Source organism: Mycteria americana, chromosome 14 (genome assembly GCF_035582795.1).
Source record: "Mycteria americana isolate JAX WOST 10 ecotype Jacksonville Zoo and Gardens chromosome 14, USCA_MyAme_1.0, whole genome shotgun sequence".
NCBI classification, from domain to species: domain Eukaryota; kingdom Metazoa; phylum Chordata; class Aves; order Ciconiiformes; family Ciconiidae; genus Mycteria; species Mycteria americana.
The window spans coordinates 14,501,557-14,522,336 of NC_134378.1; the positions used below are offsets into that span (position 1 = coordinate 14,501,557).

Sequence of the window (20,780 nt, forward strand, 5' to 3'; positions counted from 1 at the left end):
TGTGCTATGGACAACAGTTATATCTAGAAACAAATATTCTCAAACTGTTTTTCTGTAGGAAAGGAAGAGAGAGGAAAGCTTATTTATAATCTTGCAGACTGTAGAAATAAATACTTAGTTTAGCTGTCAAGTCCAAAAAAACATTTTCAAAGCTATCCCAAAAAGAATGGTCTTGTCTCCTGTAACTTATGTAGGGAGAAGGCGTTTTCATTAAAACAGCAAAGCCATACACCACCACCACAGCTTACAAGAAATTTAAAAACCTCAATAGTGAATACAAAGCTTGATCCTGGCAGCTGCTCATTAGAACCATCACTACTTTCTCACCACCAGCCTCACACTACGGGGAGGGGACTACTGAATGGAGAAATTCAATATTTTAAAGACTAGAGAGTGATCTGCTACTACATCAAGCTCATTCCTGCACAAACAGAACTTGGCATCCTCCTCCAATGTGTAAACATAAAATCTTGGGAAATGAACTCACGTCGCCCATTTTTGTCATCCCTCATAATAACCAGCTGAAGAAGCTAAACACTGAATCAGTGGAAATCTTCAATATTATTATAACTGAAAACATCAGTACAGTGGAAGTCTGATTAGAGGAGCTATTTTCAAGTCAACGTCAAATATTAAGGCTTGTTGATTACCATTTAGTTTCTAGCAATTGAAAAGGCCCAACGCAACTACATATGTCTGTGCTTTCAGAAGCCCTTAAATGTCACAGAATTATACTGACATCCCGTAAGAAACTTTTTTCTTAAAATTCACCATTTTAGGGGTTCCCTAGGATAGTCTAGGGCTAATGTACCACCCAAATTGTTTAGAGAGTTATATTTTCCTTCCAGAAGCAACATAAGAGATACTAACTCTAGTTTTGGATTGGGGTGGGGAGGAGGTGCGTGTTTGTTTTTTAAACTTCCCTCTCAGCACAAAAGTGCCTAAAGTTACTTGAAAGTGCCAACCCAAAGCAGCTCACCCACATATGAAAACCTTTATAGCATCAGGCACCGGCACAGAGCTCTATGCTACCTGTTCCAGTCTCCAGCTCAACACCCACACCAGGCTCAAGAATGGGTCTGCGCTACGCATTAGCGTCCTGCACCAGCACAACTGCCCCTCGGGACACCAGTAGTGTCAACTCATTGTTTTGGGCCCCAAAACATGAATGAGAAAAGAGAGAAAAGAAGGGAGATAACCACAAAATGAAGGTTGACTACCCCTGAAGAGCAAGCACAATGTCTGAACAATGAAATATTCTCCCCGAGCTACATGCAAAATTAGAACATGCCTACACATTAACATAGCACAACTGCTGAAACAGACAGTTGAAAAGCATATTAATGTGAGCTTTAGAAAACATATCAAGAAAGTTCCATTTTTGGCAGCAGACAGACAAAACAATCATTTGTAATTCAAACCCTGACTCTAAGCACTATCCTGCTAGATTTCTAACTATGGGAAGTCTGACTTCAATACTTGAGGGAAGGTTCACAATAAAAAAGTAATCCATACAAAGCTACATTCATATCTGTCGCTATTTAAATAGTTCTTTTATACTGCCCTCATATTTGATACACAGTTATTTTCAATTTATACAGTTTCTAACATGTATTTAAGTTAGCGTCTAGCACTGATAGATAAATTGCTGTGCACACTTAATGGGCTATATACAAACATAAACACAGTTACAAACATCAGACTAGTCTTGCATAAGCTTTAATCATGGTATGATGATATAAGACATTTTACCTGCTTGAAATTATATCTTGTTAGTATATGGGTGATTTCAGAAAAGGTCTAAAAATTCAGATCATGATGAACTTTGTTATTGAACTTTCTGCGCAGAAATTCACCACTAATACAGTGTGTGGGCAAGTAATTTCTGACTGAACACTTAACACCTCTCCAGCCTTGTTGAGAATCCTTTAAAAAGGGAGATGGAGCTGCTCTCTCAGCTCCTCTCCCCCCAGCCCAACTACAGACTCTTTTCCAACCCAATTAGCTAAAAAAGAAACTCACTAACCCAAAACTATACCCAAGCTGGCATTAAGTGGATTTTCAGTGATGTTCAGAAAGCTCATTGGAACTAACTTGATTAAGAATTAAAAAGAAAGTCCCATTTATTTCCCACTTCTAAACAAAGTCAATGTAGGACAATAACAGCCCCCTCTCTCCATACATACATTAACTGTCTCTCAGTTGATTCATTCACTGCAATGGAAAAAAGGAGGGGCTGACAGCCACACATGTAGGAAAAAAAAAACATTTCTTTCTCTTATGTTCCAAAACTTATATTTTAAATATTTAAATACAGGTAAGTGTCATAATCTCAAACTCCAATGGGTGCAAATGCTGTAGGAACCAGGTCAGAAATGACTACCAGGTACTAAAAGACAGCTAGAATTGTACCAAGGTATCTCACTTCTCTAATTAAATTCAGCAACATATTTAAAGTAAGGATGAAAAATATCTTTCTGTTTCAAGTTTACCATCCAGGTTTTTGTTCCACAAATGGATGAATTGCTATTTGAGACCAAACAGCTAATAAAGATCATTGGAATTGTTCATTTAGAAAAAGGTGACAATAAAACCTGGCCATTTTCAATATCTCTCTGCCTTCTTTTTCCTAGAAAGTCTGATCACGTGTACTCTAAAACTATATTCACTATTAAAAACGCAAACATTCAAGCATTCTTTCCAAGTGTCTCATTAAAAAACTAATAAAAATTAAAATTAATTACCATTTTTGTTAGAAGTTGGAGGCTTAAGAGAATCCTGAAAGAGGCTCATATTTTAGTTTGAATTAAACAATTCATCACAGCTCCAAATGAACAATTAACAAAATTGAGTTAGATTGCTCTTTATGCCAAAAAGACTTGTGCTCCTGACTAGTACAATGGTCATCTCATGTGTTCTTGTTGTGGAGACCTTCCCAGATCTCTCCTGTTTTTGAGAGTGTTTGGATGGAAAAGTTCATTATTATATGATGCAGCTGCATGATTCTTCACTGTGTCGTCTTTGCCTCTTGCTAGTTGTATTTCCATTTGCTAATGGCATTTCCATTTACAAAGTGTTGTGTTTTGGGGTTTTTTTTTGTTTTGGTTTTTTGTTGGGTTTTTTTTGTTTTGTTTTAATTAATAAAACTTGTAAAATCACGGACTGGAATAAGAAGTGAAGAGCTCTGGCTATATGACATGTCAGAAAAACACAAACCAGGCTCTTTTCTAATGCCTTCCTCTTACTTCTTTCTTTGAAACATGGCTTGGCTTAGCAAAGACTAAAGAAAAAAAAATTATCAGAATAATAAAGGAAGAATAAAAAAAAAATATTTTGTAGCCTTTGCAGATCACTATCTGTGTAACTCCTGAGACATACAGCTTTCTTGCTAGAGAACCTCTACATCCAAAAAACCCAAACCAAACCAGTTCACTGTTCTGTTACGATAAACCAAGATTAATAATATTTATAGGAGCTGGACTTCCCAATGACAGAGTTAAAACTTTCTGCAGATATATCAGGCACCTTCAGATTACTGTTCTGAGGAAATACACAGTCCAGCAAATTGTTACCTCTGACAACCATACCTAGGAGGCAGCCACTCAAACAGCAACATATCTAGGTGTCACCCTCTCTCAGAATAAATGCTCCATTTCTCAGGGACTCGATTCATACAGTAGGTGACATACAGAAAGACTTCATCGACAGTTAGCAAGCACCTAACATGAGAACCATAAAAAGGTATGCCCATGCTTGTCACTGGGCATACCAGTGTGCAAGAATGAAACTCTTGTGTATCTGTGAAATATGAAACCTAGAGAGTGTCCTATCAGATCACAAGTGACAACATCTCTCTTTGATGCAGATACTAAACAGAAGAACAGACAGGTTCAAGCTTCCAGATTTTGCTCATTACCCACAATGTAGCTCATGGTCTAATCCAGATCAATTCAGAACTATTACTAAAGGAACCTAGACTTTTAATAAGTTCTTTTTTTAGTAGCTGAGACATGACAGAAGAATTAATAGATGTATGATCTTGGAATTCTATGATTCTATGAAATTGCATGAAGAATACCCCTTTCCAGTCTCCTGAGGAAATTCTCTTCTTAAAGTAAAGAAGTAACTAAACTTTATTTCCAGAGAAAAACCAGTTAGGGTCAGGGAGAACTGTTAGGCAGCAAAGAATCACCTTCAATACATACACATGCTGATGTTCAGAAAGAATGTCCAAGCCTGAAAGAGTAAATAGAGGATTGATGCTTCTGGTGTAGGAAATGAAAGTCAGGTTTATCGATCACAAAGTCCACTGACATGTGACAAATCTTCAAATCCTAACTAGATCTGCCAGGAAAGTTCACTAAGAGGTTATCTTAACGTCAAAGCAGTTTGTGCCTTAAGCTCTCAAGCACAAACTCATTTGTGGCAAGATGCTGCAAACATTTGACATGGCAAAAAAATCAGACAGTAATCATAAGTGGGCTGTGCCATATTAGCAGAAGAAAGCTTTATAATAGTATCCCTTCTGTACTGTCAGAAGAGATTCTATTGCAACAAAAAGGAAAGCAAGTGTCTGTAAAGCTATGCAAGTTGATATACACACCACAAAAACCATATAAAGCAAAGGGGATGAGTCAATGCTCTGTGGATGATTGGATCAGGCTATACAGAGACCCTGGAATGACAAAACCTTTATAAAAGGACAAAGTTTCTAAGATTTTCCCAATACTAAAAAGCTAGACGAATACTGGAGAGAGAGCGGGAGAAAAGGACAGCTGCCTATACAAACTACAGGAAGAACTTTCAGCAGAAGTGATATATATGATAGGGTCACTTACTGAGGAAAGGGAAATGATAACCTGGAACAGACATCAACACTGTCCAACAATCCACCATTCCTCCCCTTATGATAACTGACCTGCCTGGAAAAGTTCTCACTCTATAGGAATGGAAGGCCAGGAAAAGAGGCAAGAGCCTGTCAAAGTCTACTAGTCCACTGCAGCTCCATGAAAATCTGGGTAATTAAGGGAATCTTCCCTAACACAAGACAACTTTTAGCAGATTTAGAATTATTTACATATGTCAAAGAAGAGCATCTGTAATAAACCAGCAGACGCGTAGCAGCTCATGAAAGACAATCTATATACCGACTCATGAAAAACAGCGATTACAAATCAAGATGAACAGCACAGAACTTTAAATGGCAACACAGCTGTGGATTAGATGTTATTGAAGACACATTATTTTGTACCTGATGAGAGATGTGCACCACCACATTAGATGCACTGTCTTAGCTTAGGTGCTTAGAACCTCAGGTGATCTGTGCTGCACAACAAATCCAGAAAAACCATTTACTTGAACTTTCTCGCCAAAGTCTTTGACACCGTCAGCAATCCAGGCTCTTGAGTTTCATGAACAAATGTGGTTGGTTTGTGACTTCTATAAAGGTGTCTTAGCTCCACAAGGACAACCATAGTGCTTACGGGGAAGTCTACATAGTGCAGGTATCAGCTCCTGCAAACCAGCTAGCTGAAAATGAACCCACCACTATCTGTGACTTTGCCTGCTCCAGAAGTGCTTGCACTGCACCGGCACGGATGAGGTCAGCCGGTACAAACATGAGTTAGTAGTAGATACGTTCCCTGCTGAGTTGCAGGTCTACAGGCCATAAAACTGCCAGGCGGTGATAGAGCTGTCCAGCACACTGGAGCAACCTGAGATACTGTACCAGATTCCCTCATGTCTTGTTTCAGAGTAATGGGCACCCTAAAGCAACGAATGCTGAGGTTTTGCATACAATCGTATTGAGCGCACGCAGTGCACACTATGCCGAACACATCCTAAAGGTGCCTGTTAAGCATTCAGCACCTGTTGTGCTTAAGGTGAGCTACAACATGGCATGAAAAAACACGACTGCCAGGTGTTGCTTCAGAGCACCTCTAGTACAAAACACTTGGAATCTCTCCTGACAGGCACTAAACTTTACACCATAGTGAAGACTGGCATGGCACAGAGTTCCGGACAAGAACTTACTACAGAGCTACAAAAGCACATCGCTCCTTTCACTTTTCAACTCATGTCACTCTGGAGTAAAGTCAAATTTTACCCAGATACAGTGCCTACAGCATTAGTTTACTACAGCACTCCACTTCATTTGCCTATCAGCACTCTCCCCACATGCCCAATCTGCACACACAGATCACAGATCATAACTAATGGTTATGGTCTGTGAAACACTAATTCTTGAACAGTTGATTTATTATTATTGCCAACATAGATGAAAGATACATTCTCAAAAATCATCAAGAATCCTGACTGCAGTGCACAGAAAATGTATTTCATACAGACCAAGTACACAAGTTCACGTTATGAAAAACTGCTTTTGTTTTTTCTTACTAAAGAGTCAAAAGACAAAGAGACTCAATTTCATAGTAAAAGCTTTTTCTTATCTTACTATGCAAGAATTCAGTTTCAAACTATAGAACTCAGCTGTACTATCTAAAAAGTGAAGAAGTGAATAATTTGTAAAGTATTGATTCACAAGCCTTTTAAGAATATAGTTAAAGGAATAACGTTCATGCTGGAGCGCCAAAAAGCCACTGTATTTAACAGTGATCCCATATGGAAAAAAATCTTACCTGCTCAGTTGAAAAGGTGTGCAAGAAGTGTTGTGGGAAATACGTTGTATTATATAGCAACAATTGACAAATGCTTCAACAACAATGTGATTTGAAACTATTTTTACTTTTCTGGAAAGCTATATTCCTTGAAAGTGCGTTAACATTCCTTTCTAGTCAAGCATACAGAGCCAAAACACTAGAGCACTCTGTCAAACTGCAACCCAATCATGACACAAATCTGTCTTTAGTCCGATGCAGAAAGAAGAAAAACACTATCAAGAGCTAAACCAATTATTTTAATTATTGATCTCAAAGTGATTCAGATTTAGCTCTGCCATTAATTTCAATATACTTAACATCAAACAACAATGCAGTTATACCAAAATTGGATTTGTTTTTGAGAAAGGAAGACACAAAATAAAGTGTCACTAATTCTTTTGATCTGTTATTCTAAATAGGAGGTTTTAAAACTCAACTTGTCTTCATTTCTGGCAAACAGTTTGTCTATACCAAGGCATACCAACATTAGTGCTGTTCAAGCACCTGATGAAATGGGAATGGGCAAGCTACTTCGCATTTACCACAAATACTTAATGAGGAGTCATGCATTAAATCCACATTATCTTCCTTCAAAAAGCAACGCGCTAAAACAACTAAGTACATGAAAACGAATAAAAAATGCATTTCTTTAATTTGTCCCCACTGTGAATGCCCTACTCTAGGTATATACCCTTTGTAATTTTAGCAGTGACAAAACCCTTTGCTGATGCCACCTTTTCACCTGGAGCTGTGGAGACCTGATGTTAGACAATTCCACCAACTGACAGCTACCCAGGGCAGCCTCAGCGGAAACGTTCCCTTCAAATCCTCCTCTGCAGAAAACAGCCTGCGATTTTAGGACTCACTGCCGATACAGAAGTTATTCTGCTTTGAGAATATGCCAAACACCATGCCTGTGAGTTCAAATACAAACTATCAATGTGGACATATTACATGTAATTTGGCTGATAGCAACATTTAATAAATAGCACTGCTTTTTCACTTAGTCTGAACACAGAAATAAAAGTATTTTCACACCTGTAAGCTTGAATTCAGAAAGCTTTTAAACAAAATCAAGTCTCGTTTTGATTTTTACTAACCATCAAATGCACAGTCCTGAGTAATGACTAAGCTTAATGACTGGGTATGACTAACACTTATAAATAATTAGTGCCTCCTCTCCCCCTCCCCCATGGGGAAGAGAGAAGGAAAGAAAACCAAATGATACATTGGAAAAAAGGAAGAACGAAAGGAAGAGGTTGAAGACCATGGCATGAACACTTGCCTCTTCTTCCAGTCCACCCTTAATATTACTGCAAACATTACTGCACATATGTTTATTAAAAACTAACAGCTCCTCATGCTTTTCTATAAACTTCTGCACAGTTTAGCCACTCTCAGCCTTCCTACTCCAGATCTGTTCTTCCAACCTCCTCCACTGATCCCTCAGCAAACACTCTTCTGGTCACCTTCATTAACTTTTGCCACAGGTGCTGCAATGCCTCAGAGCTACTCCTTGGAGTTGGTACTGACTCATGTGAGTACAACTGGTCCCACTCGCCACACCACCACTTATGCTGAATGCACCTGATGTTATTGCGTTCTGAGAGAGGCACTAAATCTAACCCTCCCTTACAGAAATATTTGATTAATAAACTGAAGGAAGGTGTGAAGACAGCTTACTACAGTCTTTCTGCCCACTCAAACCATTTAAGAAGGACTAGACCATGGCACCACACCTCATGGCTTGGTTTTTGTTTATACACTGATATCTAGAGCACTCATTTTTCAACTGAATCTATACTGGGTGTCTGTACAGAGCCTATCCAGCATGTGTTTTATTCTGTACAACAGTATTGTGATGGCTTTTAACAGCTCAACTACTCTCAGAAGCACATATTAATCAAGTTATAATGATAAGTTAGACCATTTTTACTAGAGAGACTTACTTGATTCAATACAAACCTTAGAACAGTCATGCCAGCCATGTAGAATAGTATTACATACTGATGCAAGTTTTATGTTACTGGTTGTCTAGGTATTGGTTACAATGTGTTATTGAAAAAAATATTTTAGTAATGCATTTTAAGGAAAAAAGCATCAAAATTAAGAGATGCATGGTGTTCATAATTCACCGTTCTACTTTATAAACAGAGTTCTACACTGACAAGAAGTTACTCAATTTTTATCAATATACTTTTCCAAATCCCACAAAAAGAGCTTGGCAACTGAGTCGAACCCTGCACTAAATCCTGTACAAATACACAGTAAAAGGACTGTCCCTGGGTAAAAGGATTTATAACCTATTTATGCACTTTGCTGAGAATCAGCCTTTTACATTCAAAATGTAACTTTCTAATCACTCATAATACAAGTACTGAAATTCATCTTTCAAATGTTATTTCTAGCGCAACAACAGTTACAGAGGCAAAGATTATCTACATTTGTACAAGGCCTTAAGACAGCTCTACTGAGGTGCTGAACTGTGCCTATGCAGATCTCACTGCAGAAACAGGATGCAGCTGTATCAATTCCTTATGACTATCACCTCTTTCTTGATTATTGATAATCTATACCATTATATAGTGATGATAATCAAGGTTTTGCTCTCACCAAAAAATATTCTATATTTAAAAACCCTTAAAAGCATAGATAAGGCCTCAAGGACAATTATTTCAGTTTACATTAAGTATCACGCTAAAGACACCTGAAGAAAATTACTCCAAGACAGAAGGCTTTGTGGTAAAAAGTTGTCTCAGTTCCTTGAGACACCCATACCTCCAGAAGACAACCAATGTTTCTGGAAGGAAATTACCACAGAACAGAACCAGGGTAAAAGTTTCCAGATTAAACTGAGGTAACACTGTCCTAAAAGGTTTGGTTTTTTTTAAAAAAAAAAAAAAAACCAAAGCAAACATTTGCTCTATTCACATGTCTGTGGTCTCAATGAAAAAAAAGCCTCACCTAATTTGAAACGCGAGTGATCACACAGTCTTTACACCTGCTTAATTACAGCCTGGTCTGCGTATAGTTGTTATGCTTCTCTCAACATTTGAGCTGGAAATGGGACCATTGCGCCACAATAATTTAGTGGTACAATCTCCAGTGTGAACACAACCATACCGTTGTAAAAGGTGCTTATTGTATAAGCTATTTTCCTTCTCTTATGAGGGAGCAGCGTGCAAGAGGGCTGATACAGCAAAAACTGCATCTAGACAAAAAAGGTTTTACAACTTTCAAGAAACCTGTATCAGTATAAATACACTACAGCTTCTTGCATTTAGGCAAGACCTTAATTAGTTTAAAAACAAATTCAAGTTAGTGCATTAACAACTTATAACAACACAAAAACAAAGCCTGAATATCCCCACAGCCCCTGTCTCTGTAAAACAACTGTGTGCAACCTGTCAAAGGGATAGAGATGCACTGAGGGTTCGGTCCCAGAAGTACACCAGGGAAACTTCGACCACGTTCACAGATCATACAACTATTTGTACACAAGAACGTCCCTGTGGCCATGCACAGAAAAAGCCCTTTGTAACTTGTGAGCACCACATACTCTCCCTAGAGTTTGGCCTTCCTTTACATACAGCTTTACAGTTCAAAATACAACTGAAATAACTGTCTAAATACAGCTAAAAATTCCTTTCTATCATTGCCTCCAGTTGTGAGAAACACAATTTCCAAAATTACTTTTTTGTGCCACTACCTCTTCAAATCTTCTTTCACAAGAGATAATATGCCTAACATAAAAAAGTTAAACTTGCTAACACTTACTGTCTTCCAACTGGCAAAAGCCTTCTTTTCAACATCAAGCAATGGCATCAAATTCAAGAAGCAGAGTCAGACAGATAAATGGAGTTGTAAACATTCATAAAGCTTCAACATAGAGAACAATCCTGACAAGAGTAGTTACTTTCAGGTAAAAATGCTGATTTCAAGTATTTCTGACAAAAACTGCGTATAGTAACAAAAAATGTTTTAACATGTTGTGTTCTTAAGTGACTTCTATGTCTAGTTCCTACCAAGCAGACTCTTAGTATTTGATCACACAGTTTTTATGAGAACAGAAAGCAAGCTTTCCACAAGCCAATCTCTTCTCTTTGCTAAAACCCACTTAGGCTAGTATCAGTATCTTCAACTCTGTTCCTGAACCACTTCATACATTTTTTTTTTTAGGATTCTATTTACATATCATTTCCCAAAACAGAGAAGACAAACAATAGTAAGAGTTTTCATACACCGAAACATTTCATTTGAAGGGAGTTTGTGATACCTACTAATTTGTGTCCTATCAGTGCCCAAAACTGTTGCATTTTCGTCTCAAGATTGCTAACTTTGCTGCAGCATCCTGTGTTAGTAAGTGATTCAAGTCCTGGGCAGCATCCAAATTTGTGGTCCTCAAACCAAGACACTGCATTTTAGAATTAACCCACATAGATTTCCAGAGATGGAAAACTCATTTAGCTCACTGAACATAGAAACACCATGTAACTTCTGGAGTAGCAGAGTGCAAAATGGCTCAACAGAAAAAAATCATTCACTTCTGGTCACTGACCACCAACCTTGAGCATAAGCCTAGTGATACCCCAAAAAAACCCCAGAAAGACCACAATTCAAAGTGTAGATAGGCATATGAAACAAATCCATACATGCTCTTCCAAAGGCTGTTGGGAACAACAGTATTTTCCATACCAGAACTGAACAATATATGTAGTCAAAGTTAATAGCTTTCATAGCTTAATGGAATCACAATTATATTCCCATTAGATCCCATCACTTAAAGAGTCGCCCTTATAAGATGTGCAAAATGAGGCACTGGTTTGCCTCATGACACTCATTTTAACAAAAACAAAAACACCCCTATCACACCTCTCTGAGTCTTAAGTTCTTTGGGGTACAAAGCTAAGTATGCAGGATTCCTCAATTATGAAAGTTGCAATAAGAACAAACACAACTTTCAGCTTGGTGACATATGGCAGATCTGATGTAGCAGATTTCAAATAAAGCAGAATGTTCCTTTTGCTGATGCATGATTTGAACATAAAATCCACCCCCCTCACCCAGAAGAGTTCTGCAGAAGAGATCCACAGTTATCTTTCAGAAAGAGAGATACCACTTTATGTGCCAAGTATAGGACACCCAAGCTCTAACCTTGGCAAAATATCGATTCCTTCATGGCCTCGGGCAAGTCAGAACTTCTCTAACTTGCTCTTTCCCCCAGCTCTAAAGCAGACTTCATACTACTTTATTTACCAACCACACAGGCATGTTGCAAGGATTAAGTTTTTTAAAATGCTTTGGAAGTAAAACATACTATAAGTACTATAAGAAGGTCCTATTATCATTGTACGTTACAGACATTATTTTTAACAAAATACAGCCATGCCAACACAGTTAACAGGCATAATATTGGCAGCACATGCAAGATACAGGGAAACTACAATCAGGATATGTTTGAACTCGCTTGCTAGTCAGTGAGAAATAGAAACAACTACATTCCACTACTTCATAGTATTTCATCTCTTCCTTTCTATATTTCTTATATTATGGAAGTCTGTAGATTTCCTCATCTATTTATATTCCTAGTTACTTTAGGCACTCCTGGGGTACACGTTTCAAGTACAAAGTAACCCAAAGAATGCCGCACTCAGTATGAAAAAGTAACACAAATTGTTTTACAATGAAAAGATTGTCTGATTCTTCTCAGCCTGCTACCTTTCTCCTTTTTCTATCCACTCCCTTTTGCCCAACAGCCTAGCACCCCAACTCCTCACTGAAGGAAACAGAACTACTCCTGTGGCAGTTATTTTTCAGTGACTCCAGCTCCAAAAATTATGACTGCTCAAGTCAAAAGGACCTGAACCCATGCTTTAAATTAACTATGTGTTCAGGTAGTTTTGCCATCCTAAGGCCACTATAATCAAGGGTTAAGTTAGAATCCTTCTTGGATAGCTAACACAAGCTAAAAATCATTCGTTTCTACAAAAGTTAAGCTTCCATTTAACACAAAGTAAAGTTTCCAGCTTCTAAGGCCATGAAAAAAACCTTGAACATGCAAATAGATGTAGTCCATCCTCCAGGGTCTGCAGATACATAGCACCAATGTTCTTCCAGGTACCCTTTGCTTCTAGAAAGCACCAACAGTAAGTTTAAACCAACTGTTAGTACTGTTCAGAACTCTGGAACATCCAATTTTTAGAAGAGCCCCATCAGTTTCACAGTTGGGAAACAGCCTATCCTGTAGGCTCCACAGAAATGGCACATGAGACGCCCTCCAGAAAGAAAGCGATGAAGTCTAGTCTCATCCCCTATCATCAGCTACTGGCAGATCCAACTGAGTTTTGTGAAAGTAATAAAGAAGTTTTATTATCAGATACAAAGCAAAACAAATCCATGATAGCAGTTCTACTGCAGCTGCACAACTGCATTACCGCTAATGAGAATACTGGTCATGATCGCAGAAGTAAAAAATTACATAAACTATAAAGACAACCTATCCTATCTGCTATCTTCAAACAGGAGTGAGTGTCACAGAATCTTGTTTATTCAGGGAAAAAAAAGCTAGTCTTTAGGACCAAGCTAGCAAATTTTCAGAAGTACTAACATTCGCTCAGAAGGTAAAAGAAAAGAGGGAGACGGGGGGAAGCTAAGGTTTCTAGATTTCAGTTTCACCTAAGGTAGTAGAGAAAACTGTCCAGACCTACCAGCTCTATATTGTTCTTACTGTATACCTACAGCACTCTCTCCAATCTGCTCCTTTCTTTAAGCAGGCACCTTAAAAGCTTATTATGAGATGCGGGTACAGAAAAACAAAGCAGAAGAGAGTAACAACATAAAGCATCTGCAAGAACAGAAACCAAATCTTTGAACCCTCAAGTTGACAATACTGCTAAAGTAAGCATAAGCTCATAGAGGTTGGTTTTGAAATTGTAATACAGCGTTGCTGGAGAAGATAGTATTTTGAAAAGTTATTTTAAAGTACGCAAGTTTTGTCATTTTACAAGATGATTCTACCATGTGTCAGGGATGACCTCTAAACACTTTACGAACTCCTACATTTGAAAAGATAATCTCAGTTACACTTTTCTGGAGACTTTTCTGAGCATCTGTAACAGCAGAACACTGACTTAATGCTTTAACAAACTCACCAATTTTCCTACCTCTTACCATATTATTGTGCACAACACATTTCATAGTGTTGTTTGAAGTACTCCAAAACAACTTCATACAATTTATTTTCAGTCACAGTTTCAAAAGATGTTGCATATTTAAAGTAGCATTGTATAAAGAGAAACTTGTGTTCCCGCCCCCTAGAAAATTATCTGACAGTATTTGCATGTCTTTGCTAAGAAGCTATAAATAAGGTTATTTTTGGACCTTCATTACCCAGATCTGTCCAGGTGGACCACAAAGTTCCAAACACAGGCTCCTGAAGAAAAGCCTAAGCACAATAGTCCTCTTCCTCAAAGATGTCAGTAGTGGAAAACCATTATTAATGCACAGATTCTCTGAATAGTCCAGTTTCTTTGAGAAGCAACATACCAGAATCCAGTAAGGTCACAACTACAGCCCATTAGCTCTTCAAATGTCTCTAATTTGGTCAGTCGATGTTTGTTGCACAATTGCCTTGATGCAATACAAAGCATTATTCTAAAAGTAATATATTTTAAAGAGCGTTGATCGAGCTTCTTTTCCACATGCTGTTTAAGAGAACATTTGAAACCTTTCAAGGTTTCTAATTTTCAAGTCCCAGGTTAATAGCACTCACTGACACCTTACATTCTGCTTTCCATACATGTGAAACTGTAACTGTGTTTTGGAGAGCTAGAAACAGTAACTCAGGGTAAGAAAATAACTATAACACACATGCTGCTTATTGGTCAAACCTTCCATAAGAATTTTCTTTCTAAGTGTAAATCTTGGTGTAAAAAGCAACATGTGCAGTGTATGATCTCAAGCTACTTCATGCACTAAGCTTCACAAACTCTTATTAGCACACACTGCTAACTTTTAAAAACATAAACTTGCGTATGCAGATTTGATGCATACAGTAGATGCACAGCATACAAGCACTGCAGTTGCAGCTTCATACTACCAAACCACCTTTAAAAATCTGGATGATGATGCTGTAATTTGAAATACAATTTCAAAAGCATAGTCATCTATTCTCCTTTCACTATGAATGTATATGCACTCTACTACAGAGTGAAACAGTTGCATGTGGCTAGATTTTCAGAGGTGCTTAGCCCTTGCACCTGTGAGATGTTTGTAAGAGCTCAACATCCATCAGTTAAGTGTTCTGTAACAAATGCTTTATGCAAAACATTTTCAAAGTTGGCTACTTTCACAATGTATAAAAATGTAAACCAAAGCAATTAAAAAAAAAATCTGTTCCACTAAAAAAAAAAAACCTTTCCAACATTAAGTCTGTCCCATCATGCAAGAACCCAATTTCCAATTTCTATGTATTCAGTCATGTATACTTGCTTATTTTAAGAGTCATGCTATTCTTTTGAAGTTATAAATAATTTTTCAAGCGTAGGACAGACAAGAAAAGTGCTTAATAAAAAAACTCAAGTGTTTAGAACCTATACTGTTTTACTTCAATCTATCGAGACCTCCAAAGGAGCAATTTATGGTCCAATTATGCTTAAGGACTGGCAACGCTGCTTCTAAGAGTAACACATTTCAGTATGCTATGGCAGTTTGAAAACATCAGCTACCCGGAAAAAAGGTCCCACTGGACTCAACAGTAGTATTTTTCCCATAATCAGGTTTATAATGCAGTACTAGTGAAAACGTAGGTATACATGGCAATAAACTGTAAACCTGAAAAATCCTTTGATACACTGTGGCAATAAATAAATAAATAAGGCTTTTCCAGCCTATCAATTTACAAGCTTCAAATTAAGCACTGGGATTTCAAGGTCTGAGTTTTACTGCTATTTTTTAAATTAGCAACATGTGTCATTCAAATTACTCATATAGGGAATAATCTTCTATACAAAAAAATGAGGAATATTGATGCCAGTTAGAACTCAGATACACAGAATGTTTGACAGACTTCATCAAACTACATGGCATCACATACCATAAATAGTATATTACACAAAAAGACGGTGCGTAGTAACACAGTGTGGTTTCTGATCTACCTTATGTGACAGGTGCATTGCTTTAAGGTTGGCTAAGAGCTTCTATAGATGTATTTTTACTAAGACCAATTGAAATAGATGATACACAACCACCACTGATTTCATGTGGTACTAGTAGTAAAATTTAATTAGTTGTTCTTTGTATACTGCTCTGAAAAACAGTGAATAGTAAGAATACAGCTATTACTAGCTATTATTAAAAAGACAGGAAACTATGTGTAGATTCACACAAGTATTTTCAGTTAAAAATGAAACTGGATACAAGTACAAGCCTGGTTCAAAATAATAGCAAATACATAACCTTAAATCTCCAAATCTAGGATATTTAAGGAGGGACAAAACAATTCTCAGAAAAGAAATGCTTCTCATCCTGCTTTTTACTCACCCACTGAGTTCAGGACTAGATTCCTTGTCCAGAGATGCTCAGCACTAAGCACGAGACTAGCTACTACAAAAGCTGCAACCCTAGACACAACAGGGTGAGGTAAGGACATAGGAAGAGTGCCTTTTGTATCAGAACTCCAGTGACTAAAATGATCATCATAAGCTTCAAATCTGTGAGTTTTTAAGTCAGACTTTGAAGGTATTTAAAGCAAAAGAAGGTAGTTTTCTTGTGTTGTATCTGCTGCTTCTCTGTTCATGAGTGCTCTGTGGTACTGGGGGCACGCAGGGACAGAGAGGGAACTGAACAGCACGCGAAGGTTATACGAACTACTGACAAAACCGCCTCAAAATTCAAAATGTCTTATGTTAAAATGAAATAGCAACATTTCATTTGATAATATTCCATTGTCACGCTTTGGCAGCTTCATCTACGCTCACATTGTAACAAAGATACCAGGCAGAATTATTTTCAAATTATTACTGCTGAAAAGACGTTTTGGTCACCCGAAATCATATGCTAAGGAGTGGAATGCTACTATTCTACTACTCAAAACGAGACGATTCTCATTGTTAAATGTAACGCTTTTTCCACAATACACAACTGAACAGCAAGCAATCTTATTTGGATACCTTCCTTCCTGCAAGAAATACACTTCCAAAATAAAACCCCTCAATCCTCTTACTTACCTGGTGGTAACTGAAAATTCTGAATGTTAGTTGGATTCTGAGGTGGCTGAGGCAAACGAGGTGCTAAAACTGTAGGAGTCAAAGTTGCTCTGATTCCACTCGTAGTTGCTGTTGGAGTCCTTGGCAGACTTTGTGCCACTGTATTGGCAGTGCCTTTAGCCATTCCTGTAGGGGTGCCAGGAGCTGCAGGAGGTATCCCACCAGGATTGGGAGCAACATTGGAGAGCCCAGCTTGCATAGTTTGCCCAATAATCATGTTACCCCCTGTAGTACTGGGCTGGCCACCAGTAGCCAGCGTCTGCTGTTGGGATACTGCCTGGACTATAGTTTTAGGAGACTCAGATTTGATGACCTGTGTGGCGGGAGCTGCTGGCACAGTGGAACCAGACTGGCTGTTCACAAGCGACGTCTGGAGGGAAACTCCAGATCCCACAGTGGCTGTAGCAACAGCAGGAAAACTCCCCACACTGATGGTCGAATTGATCACAGTATTGCTCCCATTTTGAGTGGCTGCACCAGCTGCAGCTACTGTGGGTCCTGCTGTGTGAATCGGTGGCCTCACAAGCGTTACCGTAGGTGCCCCAGTTCCAATGCTTGGTGGTGGCTGCGAGGAGATAACTGTGGGCGAGGAGGAAGATGCAGAGGACACAGCAGTATTAAGGAAAGAAGTCTGGATGACAGTGTTGGAAGCTGATGGCAAAACAGCATTAACAGTATTTCCTTTCCCCACAGATCCAGGTCCATTGTTAACGAGAGGGGCAACAGCAGGTGCAGAAGCGGGGTTAGCAGTCACAGGAGTCCCGGAGAAAGCAGCACTTCCCGTGTGGTGAGAGTTCATCACCACGTTACTCCCATTCAAAGTTTGCACTGTTGTGGTCCCAATCTTGCCATTCCTGGTGGACAAGGCGGTTGCCATGGTGCTGATAACCACCGATTTGCCCTGACTGAGGGTCCCTGGAGCAGCAGTGACTTCAGATCCTCCTGCTGCTGCAGTGGTGGTGCTGGTGCTCGTTGTGGTGGCTCCATCCAGAGCTGAAGTCTGGGACCTGGTGTTATGATTAATAACACCCCCTTGCACTCCTCCTGCTCCTGCAAAACAACAACAAGGTTAAACAGAGAGAATGAGCAAGAAGAAAAGTCCAGCAAAGACAAAATGTTCTCCCTCATCACCAAGTCTTCTCCATCTCCCAGGCTGCCTGCAGCCAAGAAAACGGGACAGAGTACAAATTGAAGATGGCTTTGAAGACATTATCTTGAAGCCTCCAATTTCCCACCCAAGACTGACAGATGCAATATTAATTGTAACACCCCTGCTTTCAACCCTACAGTAAGACAAAATAGGGAAAACAGATTTGATATGAAGCAAGGCAAGGGAGAAGGAAGATCATCTTAGACCTCCTCCCCATTCTAGAGCCTGACATCCCATTTAGCAACAGGACTGCAACTGCAAGGAGGGAAAAATGGCAATAGAAGGCACGTTAATAAGACATATTCCCTACGCCCAGCACACGTTACCCTCTAATCCTTTCATCTCCTACAGAGTAAGTCTGTTAAGTCAGGATGCTCAATAACAGCAAAATATGAAAAAGTGAAAGGAAAGAAAAACATCAGCCTGGAAAGATAAGAAGTACTGCAAGGCCTGGAGTAGGTTACCAGAAGACCCCTCCACTTTGTTATGGAATTTGCTCTTCTGGATCTGAAGTTCCCACAGACAGAGATAGTTAAAAATAAATAAATAAAAAGCAAAGCTGGTTTTGAGAAGGGACAAGATGATGTAGCTTCTTGTCCTGAATAATCCTCATGCCCCTTGATGAGGCCTGGTGTTATCACAAGTACAATCACACACAGTCCAGGTCCTGGCCCTAAGGAGAAAGAAATGGGAAAAGAATAGTGACAGATAGATACTGAGATGCATGTTATAAGGGTTAAGGAGATCCTCCTAGAAAAGCATCATTAATCATGACAGAAGGCCTGTAATATCTTCTTACACTTCAGCAACAAGAAAGAAAGAAAAAAAAAGGGGGGGGGAGGGGAGGAATTGCAGAGAGATTCTGGGGAGACATTTTTTTTAATTCCCCTGAAGAACAGCTTCCCTCCATTCTCATATAGTGAGCCCTTAGTCCCAGCCCTCACACTATCCCCCTACAATCTTCACAACACGAAGAGGGGGAATATCCCCAGGTAGCTACGGAGGGTGGGTAGGTGGGAGAAGACATTGTACAAGGTGGGGTGTTGTGGCCTGAATTCCCCCCCTTCCTGGGACCTGGTGTTGTGACAACACCCCCTTGAGGGCAGAGGAGGAATGAGAGGTGTTGAATGCCCCCTCCAAGCCCCTGGAACAAGGGAGGGGGTGGGGGAGGAATATCCAGGCAGGCAGATATGGGGGGGAAGCATTTTGAGGGACTTCCTCCCCTTGAAATCCCCCCTCGCTTCCTCCTCTACAGGAAATAGGTGTCATGATTAATAACACCCCCTTGCACTTCAGCAACAGAGAAGGGGGAGGGGAAGGAGCATTTACACAGACAGCTAAGGCGGCATTATCAAGAGGGAATCCCCCCCATAACCTCCACCCCTGGAAAGGGAAGGGGAGCAGTCACAGACGGCATGGGAGGCACAGCCATTACCAAGGGGGTGGGCTCTGCCTCCCTCAGCCCCCGAGATTAAGAGAGCCCTTTTACACTCCAGCAACAAGGGCAGGAAAAGAAGAGGGGACCGGCAGAGTCACGGACAGGCACTGCCGGCTTATTCTGCGGGGAGGCTGCCCCCACACATGATAAAACACCCTCTAGTAAGCAGAAGCGAGGAGGGAAAATAAAGGGGAGGGAGCAGAGGCGCGGATACACACCGAGGGGGCATGATGAGGGGAGGCTCTCCCCCATATGATCGATACCACCCTTTGCACTCCCGCTCCTGCCACAACGAGAAGGAGGAGAGAGGGAAAAGGGGGGAAAGCAGTGAGGGAAGGAGGCAGCCGGAGCTGGGGAGTGGGGGGAGGGGAGGGCCCCTCTCCCTCAGAGCCCCCCACCCCTGCCCATGTTACCTGCTTTTGTGATCTCTGGGGCACTCAGTCCCATCTTGCTGCTGCTGCTGCTCTCTGTTTGGGCATTAGCATTGCCTCCTACTACTACTCCTCCAGGGCTAGGGCTAGGGCTGCTGCTGCTACTGCTGCTGCTCACAACATGGTTCCCCAGCAGCCCCCCAGCGGCCCTCAGGGGCTCCTGCGCCTTGTGGTGCTGGTGGTGGTGGCCGGAGGCCGCCAGCTGGGACTCCAGGGAGCCCACCAGGTCGCTCACCACCTTCTCATCCACCTCCGTGTTCAGGAAAACCTCATCCAGCAGATCCGAGCCCGCCGCCATCTTTTTTTTGGAGGGTTCCTGTGAGCTGCTCCCTCCTCCCCCCCCTCCCCTTTCACTCCTCCCTCCCTCCCCCCACCCCACACACACACTCGGCCCCCTCGACTGCGCAGGCGCGCGCGCCCAGCCTCACATCACCGGCCGGAGAGGGATTCCGCCCGCCGCTGATTGGCCGACGGCCGCCTATAAAAGGCAGGGCAAATGGCTGCGAGGGCTTAGTTGGGAGTCGGGCGGCAGCGGCCCGGCGCTCCGGCCGGGGGCGGGCGAGGGGGGCGGGCCGGGGCGGTGGGCCGCGGCCGTAGGCGCGGGCGAGGCCGTGCGGGAGGCCGGCGGCGCCGCGGGGGCGGCCGCGGCTCTTTGTCTGCCTCGGCCCAAAATGGCTGCATGTTTCCCTGCTGCTCCCTGCGTCCGGGTCTCCCCCGCCGGCGCGAGTCTGAAGGGCGCCCCACACCTGTGCCAGCTGCGTGTAACTGATCCACCGGCGGCGCGGGGGGGGCCGGAGGGCGGGCGGGCGGCCGGGCCCCACGCCCAGCCCCGGGCGG

At 40.9% G+C, this 20,780-nt stretch overlaps 1 protein-coding gene across 1 annotated transcript in view; it reads right to left on the minus strand.

Moving 5' to 3' along the window:
• TAF4 (TATA-box binding protein associated factor 4) overlaps positions 1–20,260 on the minus strand; it is a 38,208-nt gene extending 17,948 nt beyond the window's left edge. The window contains exons 1-2 of the mRNA XM_075517260.1: positions 19,926–20,260; positions 16,886–17,974 (exon numbers count right to left, since the gene is read on the minus strand). Coding sequence (XP_075373375.1) covers positions 16,886–17,974; positions 19,926–20,241 — 1,405 coding nt within the window. The 5' untranslated portion in view covers positions 20,242–20,260. The remainder of the gene's footprint in view (positions 1–16,885; positions 17,975–19,925) is intronic.
• Positions 20,261–20,780: the final 520 nt, after the last annotated feature.